The sequence below is a fragment of the Larimichthys crocea genome, chromosome XII (assembly GCF_000972845.2).
Source record: "Larimichthys crocea isolate SSNF chromosome XII, L_crocea_2.0, whole genome shotgun sequence".
NCBI lineage: Eukaryota > Metazoa > Chordata > Actinopteri > Sciaenidae > Larimichthys > Larimichthys crocea.
In genome coordinates, this window is record NC_040022.1 from 12478645 (window position 1) to 12503108 (window position 24464).

Sequence of the window (24464 nt, forward strand, 5' to 3'; positions counted from 1 at the left end):
AGTAATGTCCTGAAACAGCTGGTCATTGTAGCTTTAAGCAAACATAACTCAAAACTAAATACTATATTTATTGGGGAACTCTTTTCAGCTGTGGATTAAAACATATTTGGTATGATTTAGTCAAAATAAACTACTGTGTGTGTGTTGAAGGTAAAAAAAGGAACATATCACCCAGTACAATAAAGACACAGACAATGCTCCTCATCAGGATCAATTCATTCTTGTTGCTAATAAGAAAAATATAGAAGACACCAGCCTTATCCTTCAAACTGTAATGTTTCCCAGCATAAAAAGCGTGCTCCTTGGTGCATGACAGATGCTGCCATGTGCACGGTGTTATAACAAAGTGACTGTATGAAGTGTACGAGGACTGACAAGCAAGAGTGTGTTGTCTACATGGAGATTGACAGGGTAAATTATAGCTGTGACTCACTCTGAGACACGCGGACCAACTCGGCTACGTTCCACACCCCTGAAGTCACAAAGCAGTCCTGGAAACTCAAGTGGCCTGGGTAAAAAAAGAGAGAGAGAGAGAGAGAGAGAGAGAGACAGAGAAAGAAGAGTGTGTGTGAGAGTGCACTGCATACACCAAAACATGCATAAAATTACATGTGCACACAGACACACCAATCAGTATACACACACACAGACTGAGCTGAAAAACATATGCCGGTGTCATCCAGTGGGACCATGTGTTTTCTATAAGACACAACAGGCCTGTTGGTTTGGACATGTTCATTTTTTTTCCACTGTTGACAGTCTAACATACACATCCAATCAGGTCCAACAAGTGAGGCTAATCTCCACATAGACAGCTGTTTGAATGAATAATGCATCGTGCATTCTGATATCTGTGTATATATCATGCACATATGCAGTGGTCCAACGTTTAGATGATCTAAACCACTTTTTTTTGGAGGTGAAACCCGAAGTGAGCAAACCAAAAACAGTGTAAGCCTACAACTACGGCAAGAAGGACAGTTAAAACCATGAAACTGGTCTGTAAACTGTGACGGATTGCCAAAAAAAAGTTTGATTAAACAGATGACCGTAAAGATTTTGATTTAAAATCTTTACGGTCGTCTGACTGCTAGTGACTTTTTTCTTTTTAAACCACTGTCACTGTGTTCCCAGGTTGTAACAATTAGCTTAGTGAATACAAGATCGCTCTCACTAATGATAAAGTGTGATTAACCCCTCAACAATTTACGTCTAACTATCAGTCCCCAACTTAAACCTATGCCTAGAACTGAGCTTACTTTTAGTCCAAAACCCAAACACACATATAACTCCTCATGTTAGTCTAACTTTAATCAATAACTACTATTACTATTACTACTATTACTGTAAACAGGGTCACAATGCTGCAGAGAATTATCCCTCTAGCTTTATGGAGCATTTTAGCCTCTTTTAACTTGTTTTTACGGCTTTCAACTTTCCTGTTTTGGTTCTGTAGACAGAAGTTATCAGCTAATGAATGAATGAAGGAACAAATGTAGTAGATAGATGAGCTCACGGAGACCAAAACATCTAAAAGGAGAGTGAATATCAGACTTATATTGGACAGGTGGTTAGAAACACGACTCCAAAGGAATGCTAATGTTGCTACATATCCGCTGCATGCGTAAATAGGCAGCTGTTTGCTCATTTCAAAGCTGTGGCATCTTCAGTGGTGATAATATGCCGCATTGTGTCACAGATTGTAAATGCTAAGTAAAACTGATTTTTCTATCCTAAAACTTAGCTTAGCATTACATTGACGATTATGTAAGTTTCCAGTGTGTGTGGCGTTCTTTGAGCATGTTGGTGGAGCATGACTTTGTGCATATTGAGTGTGTGACATTCTGCTCTATAATGTCCATATCCATAATATCCAGGTTTATGCAGCGTGCGTATAAAGGACACCCATAGCTCCAGGCTTGAGTGAACTTCCAAACCACACCCTTCCTCCCTCCTTCATTTCATCCCTCTCTCCATCTGTCCATCCCTTCTCTCCTCCCTGCTTTCTTCACCCCCCCTCACCTCTCGTTTTCATTTGCCCCCCCACCCAACTCCCTTCACTTTTCTCCCGCTCCGTCCTTCGCTCCATCCCTGTCCGGGGTTAACCGCAGCGGGGACAGCGCATGAGGTCAGCGCTCAGCTCGGCAGCGGCCATGTGGTTCCCATCTTCCAATAACGTCAGTGTGATTTATGAGTGGCCCACCACAATCCCAGCACAACCCCCACAGTACAGTACCATCAGCTCTCCTTACCATAATAAACTTAGACCCAATTCTGTTGGGACACACACGCACACACACACACACACACACACACACAGAGGCCTGTATGTAGGGGTGGTGTGCATATACAGCAATGTGCGTGTATGTTAGCGTGTACGATTGTATGTCAGCGCAGGTATGTCAGACATTTTTTCTGCATGTGTGCGAACAGGACATGCTTGTAAACTCACCATTTGGTGGGGGCTTGACGTCTGTGTCTCCTTGCTGGTTTGAATTGTCTGATTGTCCTGATTGTTCTGAAAGAAAGAAGAAAAAAAAAAGAAGATAAAGAGAGATGGTTAGTCAGGTGGACAGATGTCTGGACGCTACCCAAGGTGATGGGAAATGGCGCCTTCTTTCATTCTTTCCACTGAAGACAAACAGACATAGGGCTGAGATTAAAGATTGGAGCGTGTTTCCTCTCAGGTTGGGCCTGAGTTGAAAGTTATAAAATGGCGAATCAGGAGGTTAATATCCTGACTTCTGGAGTCACCGTAGGAAAATCACTTTTCAACATCAAAAAACAATTATGTTGGAGCGTCTGAGGAGAACTTGTCCTTTTTGGCTTCTCTCTCCCAACCACTTAAACGCACACACACTATTTCAGTTGAAGTCTTTGACAGCTTAACTTGAGTAAAGTGTTAAAGGTCCCATGAAACCTCAGCTTCTTCTTTTTCAACTTGAGGGGTACTTCTAAAAGGAACACTTTGGGGTTCTGGGCATTGTTTGGACTGCATCTCCTGTGTGTGTTTACCTTAACCTCCATAGGCGCAGACAGGCAGAGAGCTGCTTGCTTCAGCTAGTTTTGTTTGGCCCGCTGGCTGCCATTCTTCTTCAGATGCGTAATGCAGCCTTGTGGAGTTTTATGGTTGTATCATATATATACCATTCGGGCCAATTACCGCACAGCTCTGAAGCTTTAAGGCCATCCTGGGCCAAGTCTCCTTAGCCAGAACGTGGCCCCCTTGCAGCCAATACTAGGCCCCCTCAATCTCAACATCTTCTAAGCCCAAATCAGCATCCTAATCTTGGGTGGCATTAGTGGACGACGTGCCAGCAAACTGCTGCACCATTCACACTGTCTGCGTGTTGCCAAAACCAAGGAAACAAAAAGAGACAAACAAAATCACCTCATCACTCCGGGTCAAGAAGAAAAACACTCTGGGAAAGAGTTTCTTTTTTTTTCTCTCGCAACACTCTGTCCTCATTCTACAAGAGAGCGAGAGTCCATCTTCGCGTACTTCTCCCTCAATTCCTCTCACACTCGTTCTGTCTCTGCTCCTCTTTCTCTCTCGTGCCGTCGCTCTGTGGAATCCTGGCAGCCATCTTAGCGCTTGGCAGCCATCTTAGCTTTGGCGGTACCCATGCATTCCTGTTAGCTGACGGCACACCCACACACACGCGCGCGGGTGTGCGCGCGCACACACACACACACACACAAACAGACACACATGCTTACAAAGCACAGTCTCTCTCACACACACACACACACACAGACCCAATGGTCTTAAAGATAAAAAGACCAACAGAGGATATGCAATGCAAATGGAGTGAGGATAAAACCACTGGGATGTTTGTGTCGCCCGCCCAATAGAGTGTAACAGAGAGTGTATGAGTTCAATAAAAATGAGAGACATTCACAGATGTCGAACACTCATCAAGTGTGAGTAAGGACGGTAAATGGGAAGGAAAGGAATCATTCTAGTCAAGTAAGGTGAAGATGAAGCCCGGGGCCTTCTTTATCGCAGCACCCCGACAATCCTGATCGCTTCACTCCCAGCACAAAGCGTTAAAACCTGTATGCCTCTGAAAAATCTCTCTTGCATGTGACAGCATCCAAAGCCAAAATCGAGTGCTGAGTTGTCATGACAACAGGGGATGGCACACCACAGTTAAAGTCCCTAATGATGAGTGGTTGTTGAAGCCTGTGTGTGCATATGTGTCGCTGTTTGGCCTGGCAATTAGTTGGAATGAAGATAATAATATAGCATACTGGCACAGGCTCAACGTGTTGTTTTGTTTAAGTATTTCTTGGCATCAAACACACCGGAGGCCGCTGTGCTACACTATAACAAGGTTGACTTTACTATATCAGTCTTTCTGCGTTTTTAAGGTGTTAAATCCACTCCAATTATGTTTTCAACCAAATTTTCAAACTTTTAAGTTTTCTTGGCAAAGTGTGAGCAAAACTACTTCAATTTGATGTGAACACTGAAGCTATTGTGAGTCCATCCATCCTCTGCTGTGAGTTTTCTAACTTTTGCTTTTCTCTGCACCATTAAAGACACACAGTTTGGTTAAAAAAGGTATTTTGTCTTCTGGACAGGTTTCTGCAAGAGAATTTTCTCTGTTGGCATCAGGGCAGTGTTATATTTTACCTGCCGCTGCTCTAAATCATTTATTCCATCTGCGATCTGATTGTTAAAAGCTCTGCAGTCTTTCTTTTAACCACTGTAAATGGTATCTGATCTTTTTTATTGTGCTCAGTGAGTCTATTTATCAAATTATTTATAGATTTTTCCACACTTAACTCTTTTGTGTCATCTATTTGTTTGTACAGTATGTTAATGTGTTTTGTGAAGCTGCTCTGAACAAATTGCCCCCAGTGGGATTAATAAAGCTGTTTTGAATTGAATTGAACTCAAGAAGTGGAGTGAAGAGGCTTAAAAGTAATTCCAATCAATTACACAAATAGATTCCTCATCGCACCCATTGAAGTCAAGTCATCTTTGTGCAAACTTGTTCCCAAACCTTAAAGGCAACGTCCATTGACTGTGGACAAGGATTTGCTGAAAGAAAATGTTGCTGTACAACATGAATTTAGACTGTTGACTGTGTAAAAGCTCACAGTGACGATGGCCAACTTAAAACAGGCTGCTTTAAACCTCCAAGAACCTTTTTTGGCCACTTTCATCTGGAGTTGTATTTCCAGCTGATGACTGATGCTCCTTTTAGTCCTATATTTGCTCTCCACCGACTTTTGAATATCTAGCTCTTTAGATGTTCAACAGCTGGTTGCTAACCATCACTGTCTGCTGGGTTCAATGCCGGGCTCAGCTGCACTGCTCATAACGGTGCAGACGAGAGCCGTAAGACTGAACCCAAACAGTAAAGTTGCGGGGCAGAAAACCAAAACAATAAACTGAAAGATTCTAAAACGGTCCATGTACCTGAAGGGAAGTGAAGAGTGTGGGTTCATCACTATGAGCGATGCTTGCCAGATTACACATACTTATATGAGCTGATTTTCATATCAAAATATTTAAAGTGCAGCTTTAAGGTGCAACTACCATCCTGAGTTTGTCGTGATATTTACTTTCAGACTTCTGGCATACAGAGTGTGAGCATTTATTAACACGAGAGGTTCAAATCTTTTCATGTGCACACACCAAACGAGGATATGCATGCCTCCGAAGCACAAACATACTCTTGCACACACACACACACACACACGTTTAAACACAGATGAATCACCCTTATCTCCTGCACACAGTCGCCCCAAGGCCCCCTGCACATGCCCTGCCAGAGATAATACAGCATAGACACACACAGGCCATCAAATATATCATCCTATCGCTCCAATCACACACACACAAAGACACAGTGAGTTCATTTAGTTTCTTGGTCAGTATACAGCTACTGCTGATACACTCCTGCAGTGTGTACACAAAACACTGGCTATACATTTATCACACTGCAGATGCAGACAGAGGCAAATAATTCACACACAAGCTAACATACAAACACTGGAAATCACACTCACGTAATCAATCCATTCATCATACACACAGACACAGAAAAAACAACACACGGCCACACATTCACCCCCCCATACACACACACACATACACACAAGTGGAAATCATTAAGAGACACTTCAATGTAAAATTACATACACATGCTCACTTGCTTAGTACGCACGCAGCCGATGCCAGCGCTAATGGACTCATTTACTGTGCGCGCATTCATATACGAGTGCACATTGCTCACACAGGCACTTTTTTTTTTTTTGTTGTTGCTAATTTACCAAACAGCTTAGAGTGTTTGTTTGTTCATCACAAGCACACAGGAGCAAACAGGCCCTCTGTAATCTAATGTGCACTAAGTGAAGGGGATTTTTCAGACCGATGACAGACTATAAAATCAACAGTCCAGCACTGGAGATAAAATATAGCAGCTCTGGACGGAACTTGACGGAAAGAAGGGAGGGAAAGAATTCAACCGAGCATGTTAGACTCCCATAAATACATTTTTCTCTTATTCAGTGTTAACATCTTATCGTCCTCACAATGGAAATGTGTTACAGATTGCCGCTAAAAAGAAGTAAAGATCTGGAGCAGGAAGGCAGAAGCACTCTGCGATATGAGCCGACTTCACCTCCTCTTAAATCAGTAACAGCACATGCTTTGTTAGTGTTTCCCTCCACGGCTCGCACGCTCTTCTTCTATTGTTCTGAAAATCTATAATTTGCAAAATCTGAAAATAAAGAACTTTTCCCTGTACACACACACACACACACACACACACACACACACAATACACTACTGTACTGAAAAACAGTATTTATATAAAAAATATAACTAATATATGACTAACAACATGACTGACTTTACTCGCCATGAGCGAACTATGTCGACATCTGTGGCTCTGGTGAAGCTTGAACTTTGATGATGTCATAGTGACATCATCAGGGTTGTCTTGGCTTGAGCTTGGTGAAAAGTCTTTGCTGCTAACTGTAGACATGAAGGAGTTTGACAGATGCATGTATTTCAATTTAAACAAAAGAGAGAAAGCACTCTCTCCCTCTCTGAACTTAACCGGTCACAGCATATGACTTTCCACCATGAGCTGGGTTCTGCTTGAGGTTCCCATTTCAAAGGAAATTTTTCCTTGCCACTGTCAACAAGTGCTTGCTCATGGTGTGAATTGTTGGGTCTAAATAATGTTATAAATACTACAGTTCAGACCTGCTCTATAAGGAAAGTGTCATGAGATAACTTGTCATAAGTGTCATGATATGGAGCGATATAAATCAAAAATTTTATTTTAATTTAGTGTAGGATCCAGCATTTTTTGAAACTTTTGGGACTTCAAGTCAAAGTCCTCTGCTGCATCGATTTCACCAACTCACTTTTCAATCTGTCTTTATAGAAGTGCAATACTAAATTGCGGGAGCTCCCCTTCATAAAGGAGAAATGCCTATCTAAGACAGATGGTGGCAGGTTACAGGTTTAAATTCTAGGATCTACAAGGAAAACAATGATCTTGATCTTGAGCAAAGTATTAGTTCCAAGATCAGAAGTAGAAGGCTACGAGTAAACAGCCATCGGATGTGAACATATTATATAAATACATGCCACTGCATAGATTTGCCTGTCAATACAGGCCTAGCCTGCAGCCTGTGATCCCTTTGACTCTCTCTCTCCCTCGCTCTCTCTCCCTCTCTGCCTCCACCCTCTGTGTGCTGTGTCATTTAAGGATAGCTCCCCAGACATGGTTCAGTTCACAGTCAAATGATAGGGGCCTCTTCCTCCGACTGCTCCAGAGCTCTGCGGACAAATCTACCACTGTTCTCTCCCTCTTCATCTCTGTCTCGCCTCTGCCTCTCCCTTTCACTCTCTCATGTTGTAAACCCCCCACCCCCCTCACCACCACTGCCGGCCTCTCAGCTTCCCTGACTTCTGTCTATAGAATTGCATCTGTATGAGCTTGTAGGTCATTTCCGGGTGGAGTATGCAGGTACAGGCGGCAGTTCCTGGGTTAATGTGGGAATGCAGCTGTGCTGTTGAGGCCACACATCTCTAGATGTGGCAGTGGGGCAGCCCTGATTGTACTCTGCACATATGGACACATATATACAGAAATACTAAATATAATGTAGCGTGTATGCGCGGCTTCAAGCTGATGGGAGATGGATGTAAAGCAGGCGCCTTACAGGCAAACTGCACTGACTGACTTATATATATATATACAAGAGTGTGTTTGAGTTTAAGTGTGTGTGGCTGCACAGTCTCACCGACTCTCTCCACCACCACCCCCCCATCCACCAGCCTCTGGATAAAGAAACCGAACAGCCTCCCCAATTGGGTTTCGCTTAAGAGGTTTATCGGTATGTTGCTAAACATTCTGACCTTTTTTTTTAAATCTTTAATGCGCTTAAAATGTTCCAAACCCTCCTAATCCCCACGGCTATCCCACACAGATGTTCACTCGGCTCTTTTATTGGACTTCATTTCAACCTTTTTTTTTTTCTTCTTCGTCTTCTCCTCCTCCTCCTCCTTCAACACCTCCTTCATCCTCTCCACATCCCTCTTCTCTCCATTTGCAGATTTGTTTCCACTTTTTTAAAAACTACTCATCGCCTTCTGATCAACCACTGCCGCCGCCCACCCCTGTGCTTCAATCTTCTACAAGCAAAGCTCATCCTGACCCTGGTTTATAAGCCAGTGGTTCTTATTGGATCCTGCTGTAGTCGGGAAGTAGTTGATGGTACAGCGTGTCTGTCCCAGGAATGACCCCGGCTCACTGTGGCCGTCATTAGGTCCAGAGTAATGAACGCAAGTTGTGACAGGAAGCCTCTTTCTCCAAAGGTGCCCATTAATATTTCATGGGAATTTGCTTTATTAGATAATATAGAGTTGAGCGTAACGAGATAATAACTGAGGACGTGATCAAATCACACTGTGGTTATGCGGCGTTCCTGCTGAGGAGCCATTAGGACATCTGGAACAGCTGATACACAACTGAGTCATCTACTTTGACTCTGGCCTTTCCGTTACCCTTTCACTGACTCATTCTAACGTGGAAGTTTCACCGAGTTATCTCTGTCAATTTTAAAAGGAGGTTCTAACGCGGGAGACGGAGTCAAAAGGTGATTCACTGGAACACACTGTTTCACTTTAATCAAGCAAATATTCAACAAATAAAAAAATGTGTCCACCTCTAGTCTTCACACACTAACTTTACTTCATACCACATGTAGTTTCCTTGATAAAGGTGATAAATAAAAAAACGCTCTCTGCTGAATGTGTCCCATTCAAGTGTATTTTTAATTTTAGCTAACGTATGATAGAAATTATTATTTTTTGTCTGAAAAACATGCAGACGGGTGGTAATAGTGGTATTTCCTTCAAAGCTCCATCCCAGGGCAAAAGTCTTAACCATGAAATACATTGCTCTTTGTGCACGGTAATATTTGCGGCGACTCAGGTGTTTTTTGTTTTTTTTTATCAACTTGTCCTCTTCAGGTTTTGACAGTCAGAGAAATTTTTTTGATTTAGGCGAGGTGGACAAGAATAGGATTTTATAAAGCGAGGTGGACGTGCCCACCCTTACGCACTCGATCTACTGAGCAGAAAACCAAAATTAAAAAAAGTCGTTGAGTGACTTACGACGGCACATGTTGTGTGTGTTCAGATTCCTAATGAAAAACAGCGTCCTCCTAAAAAGAACTCAGTGTTCTTCTTCTGAAAGGATGGCCCCATTAACTGTCAATGGTGCAGCTCATTCGCGCTTACAAATCAAGGCTGAGCTTTCTTAGACTGAAGGAATAACACTTGGGGTTTTCTGTTTTAGGATGGATTTTCCCCCTTCCGCTATTTTTGGCGCTTTCCTGGGAAGTTTATTTGGCTTCCATATCCACACCCTACCTATTAAACCAGCAGCTTCGAATTCTGGCCAATTCCTCCAGCGCGACGGTGGTGTCAACAAAACAGCAGTTACAGCCTCGTAAGCTTACAAATTTACATGGTTTCGATGCACTGAAACATCAACCTGAGTCTACATAATCAATCTTTGTTCCCACATTCAGTGCAGAAGTGACAATAGTGCATATCTATGTAGTTCACTGAATGTCTGGTATGTAACTCCATGTGACAGCACAGCATGGGGCGATGTGATTAATTGTGAAATGTGTTTCTGTGCTGGTAGTGCTGAAGTGTGAATGTGTGGGCGCGAGACTATAAATACATCAGTCGGTGGCTATGCATGTGTGATTGTGTCTTATATATGTTTATGATAGCGTATACGTGCAAAAAATTTCTGGAGAGCACATGTTGAGGCGCAGTTGGAGATAAGCGTGTAAACATCTGTGACTGACAGGCTGAGCGGCGGCGTGTGGGAGGGAGATGCAGCTCTTTTTTTTTAAAAAGAAAAAGAAAAAAAAAGATACGTACAACATGCGTGTGCGTCAGCGTGTACGGCAGCTTGTGGGAGAATCTGCACGTGTGCGTGTCTGTGCCTATATGTGGGAAAGTTCAATAAATTGAGAGAGATAATTCCACGTTAGATGCACATCTGTGTTTTTGTGTATGTGTGTGTGTGAGAGAGAGAAAGAGAGAGAGAGAGAGAGAGAGAGAGAGAGAGAGAGAGCGTGTGTGTGTGTGTGTGTGTGTGTGTGTGTGGCCGCCTGGCCCGAGCCCTGTGCCAGCAAGGAGCAGGTGTGGGGAGGCAGCCCTGCATTGCCCGTTGCCCATCTGCGTGGCCGTCTGTGTGCCGCCTGCGCCCTCTCTGTGCCAACGCCACACAGAGCCGGGGAGCCAGGGGGTGAGAGGGGGGGTGAGAAGGGGTGAGAGGGGCCTAAAGGGAATCAACCATGGGAGAGAGAGGAGGGCAGGGGGTAGAAGGATGGAGGGATGTGGGGGGTGGCTGGCTGCCTGCCCATGTATACCCCCGCACCACCCCCACCCCGCCTCCTCTCTCCCTCTGCCCTCTTTTATCTTTTATCTGTGCCTATGCTGATGAGCTGTGATGTACAGGGAGAGATCGACAGGGAGGGAGAAAGAGGGGAGACAGGCAGACTATCCAGCTTGTTCTTGGGTAGTAAAGCACTTTGTGTTTAGAAAGTTTGCAAAAAAAAAAGAAGAAGAAGAAAAAAGAAGCCCCGGCTACCCTGATTTGGACCCTTCCTCCTCGTGTCTGTGCCTCAAAAACCTCTCGATCCAAACGTTCACATGGAACTGGAAAAATGCATATGGAGAGGTGTCATTGCTCCATTTGGCCAGCAGATGTCACTTGTTGGCAGTGGGGGGCGCAAACGCAGCAACACATGCTAAAGAAATCTGCCTCTCGCAGGGGGAAGAGAGAGAGCAGTGGGAAAGATTTCAGCAGGGCTGCCATGGCTTTAGCAAAGAAGCGAGGGTGTAGGAAGGGAGAGGGAGGGGAGGTTAGAGCAGAAAGCTCTCTCGCTTCAGTCAATATTCCTACCAACAGAGAAAATATCTGACTTAACTGGAAAGTTCAACAGAAATCCTGTTCACATTAGACAGATTGGACGTCAGGTTTGAACAATTCCACCCTAAAATCATCACTGTGTGTGTGTGTGTGTGTGTGTGTGTGTGTGTGTGTTTTTTGTGCGTGTTCCTGATCACATTCGTGAAACATGCTTGGTAATATCATCAGGTCGCAGCTGGTCTGACGACATGGACAATAAACACATAGTGAAAAACACTCAAAGTCAAGCCTAGACTTTAGATTCTGGCAGGTTTGTTTAAACTGCACTGATGATTTGTGTATATTAAGTTTCATACAAACAGAACCGAGGCGAAAAAACGTACAGTGCCGAGGTTCAGCTCTGAGTGAAAGACATGAGCCAGCCTGTGGTACTCCCACGTTTCCCATGTTGTGATATATATGTGTGTGTGTGTGTATGTATATGTGTGTGTGTATGTATATGTGTGTGTGTGTAGCGGGGTCTGGGCACAAGTGGGAATGGGGATCATGTGATGCCAGTCTTTGCCAGGGAACAGGGAGGGAGAGAAGAAGGAGGGGGGGCAGTGATATAGGAAGGAAAGGGGCAAAGAGAGGCAGACAGAGGAGAGAAGTGGAGACAAGAAAAAGACAAAAAAAGAAGTGAATGAGAGAGAGGAAGAAAGGGGAGGAGGAGGAGGGAGGGGGGAGAAAGGGAGAGAGGCGAGTGGGGGGGGGGATTGTGAGAGCTGTGGGAACGCTTTGCCTCGCCAAGAAAGACGTGAGCAGAGAGAATAAAAGAAGGAATGAGAAAGAAAGAGAGACTTGTTGGCAGAGCAGAGGAGGAGAGGAGAGGAGGAGAGGAGAGGAGGGTACAGGGGGGGTGGCGTACAGTGGGCACCAGCTAGGGAGCAGACGCGATCAAACCCGGCACTACGGGGGAGGCGAGGAAAAGCAAACACACACACACACAACACCACAGCCACCGAGAGGCAGCGCTGGCGCTTCGCTGCACGCCAAATATTCTGAACTATTCTCACAGTTTTCCCCCATTAATAAATCACACACACACACATATCACTAGGAACGTAAATTTGTGTGTCTGTTGTTGACAGGGAGGTCATGGCGACCTGCCGCTCAAACCGTGACTGAGTGTGTGTGTGTGTGTGTGTGTGTGTGTGTGTGTGTGTCTGTGTGTGTGTGTGTGTGTTTTGTGGGGAGCGTGACCTTGTGAACTCTTGGCTAGGCGTTTTATCGCTTTTCCCCGCTGTGTCAGTTCCACCCTCAGGACAAATTCTCAGTGCCGAACTCAAAGTAGACGAGTTCATCGAGCTTTCAGACCAACTGAGGAGTTCTGTTACTCCAAATACTGACAGGACAAAGCAGGCCGTGGCCCCGGATCCCCTAAAAGCTCCCCATTCACTGTGCGTCAGGAGCTCTGTGCTAATTGGATTGGAAATATCAGCTGAAATTATGACATAATATCAGCTCAGACATGGAATATAATATTCATAACTATGTTTTCATGCATGTATAATCACCTGAAAATAAGAATATTTTTTTGTTACTTAAAAATTCTCCTTTTATATCTACAGTATGAGCAGGTCCTCTTTCATGGACGCCACCATGTTGAAACACTGTGTTTCTACAGTAGCCCAGAACAGACAAACTAAACACTGACTCTAGACAGGGTCTTTAAAGTGTTGTTTCTCTTTACACTAGGAAGGTGAGGGTGATATGAGGAGATTACAATGCAGTAAGTGCCTTACTAGACACACTGGACCGTTAAAGTTGCTCTAATCAATATTTTCATATCAACAAAAGATCAAATAATTCATTGTTGATATGAAACTATAACCCTGAACCTAAAGACCACCATGAAAGGTGTTGCACGTGGTTATCACCATCACTGTTAGCATCTTTTATTTTGCTTTTAAAGCCCAAACTTCACTGTTTTTGTCACTCTCACAGCTCTCATCGGCTTAATTTGGAGCGGCAGCTTTGAGCGAAGAGGCTCTAAAAAGCCACCGTAAACTACCTGCTCAGCACCAAGCAACAGACAGACAGATAGCAGACAGGCTGCTGAATGTAGCGGAGCATTTAGCGGCTGGAGAGTCTAGAGATTTTTCCCCTCAGGAGATAAAAGACAGAGAATATTGAATTTGTATCTGTCTGAAGATAAGAAACATAACTCTAAATAAATGCTAATTTGGGGGCAGTCTGCTCAGTGTTTACTGAAGACACTGTAGCTTGTTGTGCTTGCCCCCCAATTAGCCTCAAGAACTCAAAATAAAAAAAAATACTTTTTCTACGTGCGCCCCTGCCTTAATTCTTCAGTTTTCTCTTGTAATAAATATAAAGTATGTCAAAAAAACAATGAAACAGTTAACAAAATAGTTCACATGTACTTATAGTAGGAGGGTGCAGCTGGAAAATATGGTTAAATCACATAGTCAAACACAGAATTTTTTCCACTCCCATTTAGCATCCCATTTAAATGTGGGATCATTTTTAATTAACAAAAATAAAAAAGATTCTTATTTTCAGATGATTATACATGCATGAAATTATAGTTAGAAATATTATATTCCATGTCTGCCTTATTCTGAAAATAAAGTTCCCAAATCTAACACACTGCACTTTTAAATCAATAACTTCAAGAACTTATACTTTGATCACAGCTTGCTTGGAAAAAATTGATAATATCACACCATCACGTGTCATTTTTTTGAAAGTCTAAAAACTAATTTCACTGAACGGTCTTCCAGACACACCTCCAGTATTATTCTTCTATAGGTAAGGTGTTCTAAAGCTAAAGATTTAATGCATGCATGCTGAAAATAATGTGATTTTATTTAATTTTTTTTACTATACCGCAGTCGAAAACCTAACTTTAATTCAATTCAATTTTATTTATATAGCACCATATCATAACAAAAGTTATCTCATGACACTTTTCGTACAGAGCAGGTCTAGACCGTACTCTTTCTAATACTTACTCGCAGGCTACGCGGTGAATAGTGTTTGAACAGCGTACAGGCAATATTCACATCATAAATGGATGTCATCATGAGGGAGCATTATGTCACTCCTCTCACATTTGAACATAATGTCAACAAAATTATTATTCAAATTACAAGACAACACTGTTTGCATCACACCCTTCAGTCTGATCCGGTCTGTGCCAGAAAACACTAACGATTTATTTTGGGTTTGTGAACTATGCAAATAAATGCTCCCAAAACTATCTGGGGCTTGGAGGACGTGTTTTATGAGGTTGTAAAACTCCACACAAACACATAAAGCAGGCCAGTAAAAATAATGTGTGCTCTGCATAAATGCTCATTTGGACTAATGAATTAGGGGAGCGATGAATGGCTGTGTAAAACTCCACATCCTCCCTGGGTGATGCCAATGGAGGCATAATGTATGATGGGCATGATTTGTGAGCCTCAGTTTTTCTGTGTAATGCATAGATGTGTGTGTGTGTGTGTTTTTGGGAGGGGGTGTAAGTCTGTCACAGTGTTTATGTGTGCGTGTGTATGTGTCCATCTCAGCAAGTTCTTCATGTGCATGACTCATGCAGCTCTTCTTTAGGCCTTTGAGTCAAATAAGGACACCGAATGAAAAGCTCTAACAAATCAGATCCGGGATAACACACACACACACACACACACACACAGAAGCAGATCAGCAGTGGCTAAACAGACTAGTCTTCCAGCTAACTTGGGAGCCGGTCTGCATACATCCTCCTGAGATGCTGGGGGTTTTCCCAAGTAAATCGGAAAGATGTTCAAAAATCACCGTTTGTGTGGAAGAAACGGCCAGATCTGCATACCTACAGCATGAACTGAAGATTTATTCTTTCAGCTGACAGAAAGACAGACGAGGAGGAGGAAGAGGAAGAGGAGGAGGAGGAGGAGACAGGCGCACAGAGAGAGAGAGAGAGAGAGAGAGAGAGAGAGAGAGAAAGAGATAGAAAGAGATCGAGAGTAGCAGATGAAGCCTGAGAAAAAACAATCAGCCAAATGAGGGCACAGATAGAAAGGCAACCTTTGACCACCAGCTGTCTGGGAGTCACCGCCCAGCCGCATTTGTCAGTCTGTGTCCCCAGATGAACCCGGCCCAAGGGTCAGTGGCTCCCAGCACAGGCGTGTGTTTGTGTGCTTTGTTTCCAGTGTGCTTGCACACACACACACACACACACACACACACACACACACACACTCCTGCATGCATGTATTAGTGAGTCTTCCAGTGTGTGCGTGCCCATGCGTACGAGCTGTCTGCTATCTGTGTCAAAGCTGGCTTTATCTCTCAGGCAGATAAGGTGAGTAAACAACCGTCCCGGCCTCCCTGTCTCCGACATGCTAGCTGAAAAAAAATGCTCCGGCCTCCTGCCCACCACCAGATGTTCCTCCCCCACTATCAGGCCCGAGATAACCAATCAGGCTAGTCCCAGGCTCCTGCTGCAGCCACAGGCCTGAGAGTGACAGCTGACTACAGGAACTCAGTGCAGGTTTGGCCTCATGTATCAGGAGCATATAGTTCAGATGAGCTGACACAATCAATCAGTGAATCAGAAGCCATGTCCATACATGTCCGACATACAGGATTGGCCTAGTTCGAACAGCTTACGGCTTCATTCACAATCTCCCCCAGTCAAGCTGATAATTGGAGATTATTCCAACCATCTATCAATCTATCTATTAACTTATTAACCCAGATAAAAGCTTTAAAACCCTCCTTCCTAACTCCCTCCGCCCCCTCTGCCCACAGCAGAATCAACACGGCAGAAAGAGATTAGAGCGGTGCCAATCCACTTAGCGAGTTTCGAAAAAAAAAACATATTCATCAATAAGAATCACAGAACTCGAGCCTTATTATCTCCGAACACAGCCTCCGCATGCTCGAGTGACGCACTTCAAAATCTGACCTTGTTTGAAAAGTACGCACAAAAGAAAAGAAGGAAGAAAGATTTTTTTTAAAAAAAGGAGAAGAGGATCTGGTTAAATATCCAGACAGAGAACAAAATCCTGCCCTGTCAAATGAGCTCACAGTTATCTAACCCTTGCTAATCTTCAACACCTCAATACAGACATTTCTGACTGAGGGTGATTATTCCTCGTGTTGACTATGCCTGCCTGATAATCACACATCTGCCACCAAATGTTCAGATCAATAAGGCCATGGTAACACATCCGTTCCGTGCACCGCTTCCTCGCTAATTTCCAAAACGTACCAGGGCAAAATGACCATTAAGTCTATTTATTTAAATGGGAAGCCCTGTCAGTTCATTCTGCCTCCATAAACGGATGAAATGTCAGCGCAACGGCTGCCCTGCTGCCTATGGCTCCGTGGTATTAAATGGAGAGGATGTTCAAGTCGAGGGGCAGACCAGAGGAGCCTGCATCTGTTTGGCAGTCGCTCAGAAATGTCTAGCGTTTCACACTACGCCTCTGGGATTGCTGGCGAAGCACAGCCAGAAGTTTATGAAAAACAGAGGGGAAGAAGGAACCAGGAAGGAGAGAATAGCGAGGTTTGGAGGAGGGGGTGGGGGTGAAGTGATGGAGCACGAAGGAGAAGAGAAGAATGAGCTAGATGACATGAGAAGACAGAAAGAGAGATAGTGGAGAGGAGGAGGTTGGACAGCTGAAATGAGAAAGGGAACCGGTTTAGATGATGATGTGATGTTTTCCATTCTCCCTGCAGTGTGTATGTGTGTGTGTGTATGTGCACAGGGGTTCTCCTGAGGCCCCCGAGGAGCCTGAGGGCCCCCAGTGGGTTCTATAAGTGGATTCAGGTGAAGAACAGGTGGGGACACACATCCAAATGCACACCCGTGACAGTGCTAATTACACACTACGGACAAAGGACAATGGTATGTGTGTATGTGTGTCCGTTTGCACAACTGTGGAGCGTGAACGTGTGTGATTCATGCAGGATCTGAAGTTTAAACCATGTTCGCGAGCATGCATGACATGTGTGTGCACATTTTATGTACCGTGAGCAAGCACACACACACACAAATGTCTGTGTATTGCTTGGATTAACATGTGACAGGCGGTCCTGCCTTCAATCAAGCCCAGTCCTCAACAACAAACCCACTCCCCAGAGCCCGATCTTTGGTTTGGTCTCCGTCTCAGCTGTCACCACGCCTGCACTGTCTGCCTCCTGTCAGCTTCACTGAGAAAATACTCTGCGATTTATAGCCATAACATAGGGTACACACACACACACACACACACACACACACACACACACACACATACATACATCCATACAGCTTTCTCTAACAAGCAGACCAGATGAATTGAGTTTTATTGTCCATTCAAAGAGTGGTTGTTATGAAAAAGAAAGAGGACATAAAGAGGAGGTTAAGATGTTTTACACACCCGTACAGTTTATTGAAGTTGAATTGTTTACACATTTTATATGACTGCCTGGTGGAGTAAATACTGACTGTGGAGCTTCCTATGGGTGGAGTAAGCGAGATATGTTAATAATAATAATATATATGCACCAATAAAAAGTGCTAAGACTGGGACAGCTATGAGTCTCAGCACTTCCAATTTACTTGGCCTTGTTGCAAATGATGTGATACCTGTTTTAACGAAAAAATAATAATAAAACAGTTTTGAATGTAGATGAATGATGCATCTGTAGTTATTATTATTATATACATTTGATGAAGATCTGTCATAATTAATCAATTTGATTTACCCCAACTGTTGTGGTGTATAATTGAAGTGAATATAACTTATGAAGTTATATTAAGTTAAAATATTAAGTGGGTACAGATTTAAATTACTCTAATGCTAAGTTCACAAAGTGAAATCACATTACTATAATTACTATAACTTGGAGCCGAGTTAACAGAAGTAAAGATTCAAAGTTGTGACAATGTGACCTTATTAGTGACTGCAACCGAGCTGAGTTTAAAGAAGAAGTTGAACAAACTTTAATGGTTAATATGGTTTAAATATGTAACTTGTAACATCTTCATTTTTTTTCTTAAACTTAACTGCAGTGCTTTGTTATTGAAGGTATGACAGTTTATTTATCCACATACAGTACATGTTCACGAGTGTTCATGCTATATCTGATGCTAACGTAACCATTCATTCATTTGATGCTTTCAGCATAACCTTTTGTAAATTGAGTTTGTGCTATTTTTATCCAGTGTATCGATCAAGTGTCAGGTTTGATGTGCCAACCATATTTCATAGTACGTCCATTACTCCAAATGTCTTATATACTAGGAAGCTAACGTTATTGCTGTCGCTTAGCTACTTAACAGCAAACACCAACAGACAGACTCGGCCCGCTGTAGGCGTAGTGTATGTGTTTATGTACAAATATAAGAGTATTACAATTTATTAGAGCTTGAACCACAATACCAGAAAGTTAGACAATCGGGAAAGAGTTAAAAATGACTGTCAAGCTTCTTCACCCAAACTGAAAGCAATAACCTTCACCTATGTGGTATCTGACACGGATTCAAATCTTTATTTCTTTATATTAATTCATTTGTATGCGTTCTACATCTTATTCCAGCTTTAGAACTTTGACCCCAGAGGCTACCATCTTTCTGTGTGCGGCCAATTAGCTCCACTGTTGTGCGGAGGCACGCTCATCCAATAAAACGATCAAGGCAACGTTTTTATAAGGACTTCTAAAAGCAATATGAGCCGCAACTCTTCCACTAAGGTTTGGATCCACCGTCAGACCCTCCTCAGTGAGAATGTGCACTAACTCAGGCCTGCAGGAGGGAGGTGGCAGCGTGTTTATTTTACTGTGGGCTGTATCTGGCCATCATTATCTCGCACTGCAGAAGGAGAGCTGTAAACAGATGCTTGTGGCCCACTCAGCTGCAATAGTGCGTCTGGCTGTGGCTGCAGCGAGGGGCGGGAAAGAGGATCTAAGGATGCTGAGGTCGGAGGCATGAGAGCGGGGACAGACTGTGGCGAAAGTTTAGCTGTGCCGAGGTTGAGGTTGAGATTGAATCCAGGGATGAAGACGGAGCCGCTTTTGAGGTTACGGGGGGAAGCGGCTATTATTTCTAAAGCTGGCACCGGTGATGGTGCGAGGAGCCGGGACCATGGGATAGAGGCAGGGCCTGGAGCTTTGGCCTCGCTGTGGCCTGCAATATTATCACACCGAGAGAAAGGTTGTTTTGCAATGGTCATAACACAGGGGGGAAGCCATATCACTTCAAGATGCTCTTGCCGGAAAGCTCAACAAACACTGGCAGTGAAGTTTTCACAGAGCCGCGTGGCCTAAACAAACTGCTGTGGAAAGAACAGAGAGGGGGAAGAAAGTAAGAAAAAAGGGGTGAGAGAGGTGGGGGGGAGGAAAAAATGAAATGGCATCTCTGTTAGTTACAGTTGGGAAGCAGGAGAGAGAGAGGGAGAGACAGAGAGAGAGAGAGAGAGAGAGAGAGAAAGGGATCTGCTGCTTTTTTTGACTTTAATCAAAAGCAGAGACGCTGTGCAGTGGAAAAACGCGTGACGAAAAGCAAAGTTCACATGAGCTAAAGGCAGAGAGAGTGAGAGGGAGAGAGGGAGGGAGGCAGGGGGGACGGGCAGGGGGGACGGGCAGAGACAAACAAACAGACAACTACTGACGAACAGCTGCACAGAGCACTCCACTGACGGAGCGAGGGCGAGGGAGAAAGAGAAGGAAGGGAGAGAGGGGGTGGAGGGGGAGAAAGAAGGAGAAGGAGCGAGCACCCTAGTTACAAAAATGGAAAGTCCACATTTTAGTGCAGTATGGAAATATGGTCCTCATTTCATGATTCAATTCCCGCTCCCTCCCTCTCTAACTACCCCTTTCCCCCATCATACTCTCTTGCTCTCTTTTGCAGCTGCAGCCGGGTTGTAAAAGCCTGTTAAAACACAGGAAGACCAGTAAAATGGGTTGAAAAATAGCAGGAGGGAGGTCTCGGGCTGAGCCGTGGAATGGAGCAAAGTATGAGGAGTGAAAACTTGATAGAGAAGAAGAAAAATGTTAAATGAAAGTCTCAAAAGAGTAATGGTAAAAAAAAAACAAAAAAAACTTCAATCGCTGTAAACTTTACAGATGTGTGCTTGCTTGTGAATTCACTTGTTTCATTCAACTTTTACTGCCCAGAGAGTGGATCCAGTCTGACCAAATGTTAAAGAGGATTTATCAAATTTAACTGTGTTGTTTAAAGTCTCCAAACCTCCACAGAAGACATTAAATCTAACTGCTCCCCGGCTCTCTGAACATAAGAGCAGTTTTCTACCAAAACACCATCAGCCTCCTCGTCCATCCCTCACTTTAATCTCCAACTCATCTTCCCCTCATCCCTTCTTCATCCCTCCATTGCGTGTGCAGTAAGACACATGCAACACTTCAGGGCTGCTGCAAAGCTTCTTGTTGACTGTCTGAAAAAGCGACAAGGAACCCGGTCATCTGCGGTCTCTGCGACACTGTCGGGGCTCATCCCAGGCTCGTCTCCCGTGTCTTCCCCTCATACAGGCTTAATCCCAGCAGCTTTACATCTTAAAATCCCCCTCCCCCCCCCCCCCTGGCTCAGGACCTGCGCCAGGGAGAAATTAAAAACTTTGGCCTAAGAAGCTGAAGAAAGACGCTGAAGAAGCAGGCAAGCTAACATTAAACCCTGCTGATGTTACAACACCAAGCATATCCCTGAGAATCAAAGCCACCATCAGCCGTGTCTGCACCATCTCCTCCACGAAAGCCGCGTCCTTAAATCACACTCTGATGCGTGCTCTCTACCTTCATCTGTTTTTCTTTTTTTTTTAATAAAGATGTTATTTCTCCACTTATTTCACTCTCGCTCTTTCCTCCTCCATCAGGTCGTACCCAGTTCTTCTCCACAATTCACTTCCCTCCCTGCTCAAATCACCAAGTTAGGCTAGGCAGTTCATTATTTCAAATTTACGGCCTGTCCGTTTGGCCTGCCTCAAGGAGGAATAAAATCAGGCTTTGGTTGGCGCGGTGATCTGGGGCCAAACCCAAAAAGCCCCTCCTCCTACCCTTTTACAGTTTAATATAAAGTCATATCAAATTAAATTTAACGAATAAAAAAAGTACCCCTGTGTGCCAAGAGCTCTACTTTACAAAAACACACACACACAACTCAACGCTCTTATTGTACACACACACACACACAGACTTGCAACTCACCACTAAACTGCCCTTTGCCCTCTTTAGGTGGAATAACTCAATTTGGCAAGTTTTCATGACTCTGTATGTGCGCATGTGTGTGTGTGTAAAATGGTGTGTGGGGGGTAAAAACTGACTGAGGATCATTCACCTAGTGGAAAAAGCATAAATCTTGGCACACAAAAATAATGCATATGAGCGCTCACTGTCGCTATAAACCCTAAAATAGACATCATGTATGTGCATGTGGACGAGTACTACAAATGTGTGCGTGTGTATGCATGTGTATTGTATGCGTGTGTATTGACCCACATCTATTAACCCGCTGCCAACACTGCCACTGAATAGAATAGAGAGGGCTGTATTTTAAATGGATCAGGCTCCATGGTAATACAAAATAATGATGGTTGTGCTATATCAAGGCCCTCAAAGCCTTCCTATCCCTCCATGCTCATAGGCCCTTTGGGGATTTCGGCCATTTGAAAATATTTTAAAGAGGCCCGATTGCCCCCAGCTCAGTGGCTCAGAGAAGCCTTAAAACCCTGCAGCTAAATCCTGGGGTTATGTAAGGTAAAGCCCTAAATCTCACCGCGCCTGATGTTACATATTACTGTAATTGCAAATGAAAAAAAAAAAAAAACGAAAGGAAAAATACAGGGTGGGGTGGGGGGGTGGATGCAAAGACAAGGGACTTTGGGGGCAAGGAGAGAGAGGAAAGAGGAGGAAAGGAAAGGAAATGAGGGAGGTGTGAGAGGATAGATGGAGTTGTGGAAAGAGGGAAGATAGAATCAGGAACCGATCAGGGGAAAGAATGAGTACTTCTTCGACACGCCGGGTCCCTGATGTATACTCTCTCTCTCGCTCTCTCTCTCTCTCCCTCCTCATTCCTGCTGTTTGTGCGACACTCTTCCCTTTCAGTAGAAGAAGAACGCACTCAGAGGGAAAGTCAGAGTGCCGGCCAAAACCATGGACTAAAAAGGAAATTCAATAAAACTCAGTCTGCATTTATCATCTGTCCACCTTACATCGTCCGTCAGCGTCCAAACCCAAACCTCCAGGGGCGGATAGAAACAGGCCTACACATGTAAACACAAACGCAAGCCTGAGAAGACATTATAAAGCACCGCCATTAAAAGAAGAGTTACCATGTCACTTTCAACTCCGCTATTTTATCATGTGCGTACATAGCATGTGCTGTGTGTGTGTGTGTGTGTGTGTTCAAATCTAAAATGTGTTTGGAGGTGGATAAGGCAGTTAACATTATGATCACGACGCATGATGCAATGCATGGACTGAAGATGTAAACAAGCTTTCGAGTCACTCACACGAGGAGTTTGTGTTCAATGGGAGCTTTTTACAGCGTGGAAGCCTGGAGGCGAACAGGGTCAGAGGCATATGACTATGACACAACCAAACGTTAAACATCTTCATTCAATCTGCCAAAGCAAAAATAAAAGCTTCTGATGACAGTATTTATGTACAGCTGTGCTTTGAGCTAAATGCTAATCTTAGCATGTCAGTTAAGCACAATGACAATGCTAACATGTGGATACTAAGCTAGTATAACGTTTGCTGTGTTCACCATCTTAGTTTAGCGTGCTCGCTTGCTAAACATTTGTTAATTAGCACTAAACACAAAGTACAGTTGAGACTGATGGGAAGTCATTTGGTCGGATTTGGTCCGTCCAATAGTAGCTGGGACATTTCACTCAAAACCACAAATGTTAACCTCATGGTTAACATGGTAAGGGATCTCTGAAAATCATTAGGATTCGTCTACTGGGAACCGTGAATGTCTGCATTAGATTTCATGGAAATCCATCCAATGGTTGTCTAGACATTTCACTAAAATGACAATGCTAACATGCGGATACTAAGCTGGTATGCCGTGTTTACCGTTTTAGTTTAGCATGCTTGCTTGCTAAATATTTGCATATTAGGACGTAACACAAAGTACAGCTGAGACTGGAGGTAGTCTCAGAAAACAAAGTGATGGACCAAAAATTGACCTGTAGGCCGTGCAAAAATGAAAAGTGCAGGGATCACAGAAGCGATGACAATTCATTATGAAAGGAACGTGGCTTTCTGTAAGAAACCTCATGGAGAGTTGGTCCATCCATTAGTAGTTGAGACATTTCACTCAAAACCACAAATGTTAACCTCATGGTGGCATTTGGTGAAAAGTTAAGGGATCTCTGAAAATCATTTGGATTTGTCTACTGGGAACCGTGAATGTCTGCATTAGATTTCATGGCAATCCATCCAATGACTGTCGAGACATTTCATTACAATGACAACCTGCTGGTGGCACTACAGGAAAAATCTGGGAATCACCAGTGTCACCAGTAGGATTCTTTACCTGATGACCGTAGTATAGAATTTTAGGACAATCCATCAGATAGTTGTTGTGATATTGCACCAAAGAAGTGGACTGACAGATAGGCCAACATTGCCATTCCCCTTCCTTTAAAATGCATTGTAAGGGCTTAGTTCAAGTCCTCAGAGAGCAAGTAGAATATACTTAAGAGAAAAAAGGAAAGTAACTATTTGAGAATGCGAATGCCTCTGGGAATCACCCCCAAAGCGGGACAATCTTACAGCCATGTAACCGAGTCTGCTGCTATGCCCATTAAACATCATAATGAAATCAAGCCTGCATTACCACTGGCACCAGGGACTGGATTATACCTCACTCTGGATTAGAGGGCTGTCGGCAGTGCAAACTCAAGAAAGGATAGAGAGAGTGAGTGTAGAAGAAGAAGAAGAAGGTTGAAGAAGGGGTGGCTAAATGGCACTCATGTACATCATTCACACTGCCACTGTCATTGGCTGCCATCCAAGAGAAGGCCAGTCAACAAAAGG

The 24464-nt window shown here is 43.7% G+C and overlaps 1 protein-coding gene across 17 annotated transcripts in view; it reads right to left on the bottom strand.

The window, feature by feature from the left end:
* The window catches only part of nfixb (nuclear factor I/Xb), a 134464-nt gene that overhangs the window by 23130 nt on the left and 86870 nt on the right, over positions 1–24464 (bottom strand). For all 17 annotated transcript variants that reach the window (XM_019272795.2, XM_019272740.2, XM_019272727.2 and 14 more), the window contains 2 exons: positions 2453–2518; positions 434–508 (listed from right to left, as the gene is read on the bottom strand). In XM_019272795.2, coding sequence (XP_019128340.1) covers positions 434–508; positions 2453–2518 — 141 coding nt within the window. The remainder of the gene's footprint in view (positions 1–433; positions 509–2452; positions 2519–24464) is intronic.